Source organism: Nansenia antarctica, assembly GCF_963989245.1.
Source record: "Nansenia antarctica genome assembly, chromosome: 9".
NCBI classification, from domain to species: domain Eukaryota; kingdom Metazoa; phylum Chordata; class Actinopteri; order Argentiniformes; family Microstomatidae; genus Nansenia; species Nansenia antarctica.
This window is the reverse complement of record NC_137679.1, coordinates 43,425,168-43,427,667: the sequence shown is the minus strand read 5'-3', so window position 1 is coordinate 43,427,667 and position 2,500 is coordinate 43,425,168. Positions and strand designations below refer to the sequence as shown.

General features: G+C 50.8%; 1 protein-coding gene across 1 annotated transcript in view; it reads left to right on the top strand.

Moving 5' to 3' along the window:
• Nucleotides 1–2,500, top strand: part of csrp3 (cysteine and glycine-rich protein 3 (cardiac LIM protein)) — a gene marked incomplete at both ends in the record, with an annotated part of 4,951 nt that overhangs the window by 1,923 nt on the left and 528 nt on the right. Inside the window, 3 exons of the mRNA XM_080539805.1 lie at nt 561–744; nt 1,673–1,802; nt 2,363–2,456. Coding sequence (XP_080395931.1) covers nt 561–744; nt 1,673–1,802; nt 2,363–2,456 — 408 coding nt within the window. The remainder of the gene's footprint in view (nt 1–560; nt 745–1,672; nt 1,803–2,362; nt 2,457–2,500) is intronic.

Genomic DNA, 2,500 nt, shown 5'->3' with positions numbered 1-2,500 from the left:
AAGTCTGTCTCTCTAAATCTCTACATTCTGGGAAATCGTAGCTAACAATTCAGTCTGCCTGGGGAGAGTGCCAATGACTTGTTGCGCACTTACTAAACTCTAGCGCTTCCTGTCAACACATTTGTTTGCCAAGATAGTGAAGGGTGTCGACTTTGTATAGGGCTGTGCTCAGAGAAGGAGGGGGCTCTGGGGTTTGGACTTTGCAAACTCTAGACTGCTGTCATGTAACTTTATAAATGAAAGGCTTCAAGCTAAGTTGATCAATCTCCTTGTGTTGAATATTCAATATCAATAGAGAAGAAACCAGATTAAATCCACAACACCCCTTTCACACATAGTGTGTGTGTTTATCTCAGGTGAGGCTGGTGGAGGTAGAAATCGGACGACGGGGGGCTCATTGAAATGCACGGAACAGACTGGAATGTGTTTGGTCGGGTGCTATTCCTCACTCCATTCCAATGAGCCCCCCGTCCTCCGATGTCTACCTCCGCCAGCCTCCCCTGGGTGTCTCAGTGTTGGGTGTGTGAAGCGTGCTGATTGGCTAGCGTCTGTCCCCTCAGTGGCGTGCAGGAAGGCTCTGGACAGCACCACGGTCGCCGCCCACGAGTCAGAGATCTACTGCAGGTCCTGCTACGGCAAGAGGTACGGGCCAAAAGGCTACGGGTACGGCGCCGGGGCGGGGGCCCTGAGCTCTGACCCCCCCCGCAGGACTGACCCCCCCCGGGAGAAGCTGGCGTCTCACGAGTACGTCTCACTGTGTCTCACCGTCTCTGTCTGTCTCACTGTCTCTCTCTGACTGTCTGTCTGTCTCACTGTGTCTCTCTCTCTGTCTGTCTCTGTGACTGTCTCTGTCTGTCTGTCTGTCTGACTGTCTCTCTCAGTCTGTCTCTGTCTCTCTGTCTGTCTCTCTGTCTCTGTCTCTCTGTCTGTCTCCCTCTCTGTCTGTCTGTCTCACTGTGTCTCACCGTCTCTGTCTGTCTGTTTCACTCTCTGCCTCACTGTCTGTCTCTGTGTCTGTCTGTCTGTCTGTGTCTGTCTCTGTCTCTCTCGCTCTCTGTCCGTCTCTGTCTGTCTCTTTCTGTCTGTCTGTCTTTGTCTGTCTGTCTGTCTGTCTCTGTCCCTGCCTCTCTGTCTGTCTGTCTCTCTCTGTCTCTGTCTGTCTGTCTGTCTCTCTGTCTCTCTCGCTCTCTGTCCGTCTCTGTCTGTCTCTTTCTGTCTGTCTGTCTTTGTCTGTCTGTCTGTCTGTTTGTCTGTCTCTGTCCCTGCCTCTCTGTCTGTCTGTCTCTCTCTCTGTCTGTCTGTCTCTCTCTCTCTGTCTGTCTGTCTGTCTCTCTGCCTCTCATGCTCACATAATGTGTGTGTGTGTGTGTGTGTGTGTGTGTGTGTGTGTGGGGGGGGGGGGGGGTAGTTGTGGGGATGGGTGGATGGGTGTGTGTGTGTGGGTGGGGTCGGTGGTTGGATGGGTGTGTGTGTGTGAGTGTGTGTGTGTGTGTGTGTATGCGTATGTGTGTGTGTATGCGTATGTGTTTATGGGTGGGTGTGTGTATGCGCATATGTGTGTGGGTGTGTGTGTGTATGCGTATGTGTTTATGAGTGTGTGTGTGTGTGTATGCGTGTGTGGGTGTGTATGACGTATGTTTACGTATGTTTCTTTGTGGTCTTGTTTGGGCAGTTCCAAGCCCCGCCCCTCCTCCACAGACTCCTCCTCCAGCAAGTCTGCGCCGAAGTTTGGCAGTTCTGACCGCTGCCCCCGGTGTTCAAAGGCTGTATATGCAGCAGAGAAGATCATGGGAGCGGGGCAGGTGAGGCTGTCTACTAATCTATGGCTGCGTTCGTAGATTCGCTTTGGAAATCTGATCAGCACACATGGAACGCCTCTTTTCCAATCAGATGACTTGGTCCCCTTTTATGACGTTGAACCCAGTGTGCGCTCTGGCGCTCTCAGAGCGAATTTACGAACGCACCCTATATGTGACAGTGGCTGGTGAAAGGGGGAACAAGTCGGCAACCAATCAAAAATGTTCAGACTCGCTAGTCGAGCCAAAATACTGCAACAACGCAATGGATTGGGTGAGTAATCCCCACTGCTACCTAGTTAACTAGAACACTACTTTACATTGTTAGCAGGCTCACAAAACAACCTGTGTTAGTTGACTAGCGATGTGTCGTTGATTTTCAACAACGCAGAAATGTATTTAGATTTTTCTAATTAAAAGTCAGAACATTAAATCGGCTGCAGGCTTGTTACCCCCTTTCATCAACTGTTGTCACATATAAACCACCAGCCTGACTGTCCAAGGGTCACAACTGTGACAAACTGTATCACTAAAGTGTGTGTGTGTGTGTGTGTGTGTGTGTGTAGCCGTGGCATAAAACCTGCTTCCGATGTCTCTTGTGTGGGAAAAGCCTGGAGTCCACCACAGTGACCGACAAGGACGGGGAGCTCTACTGTAAAGGTACGTACACACACACACACACACACACACACACACACAACACA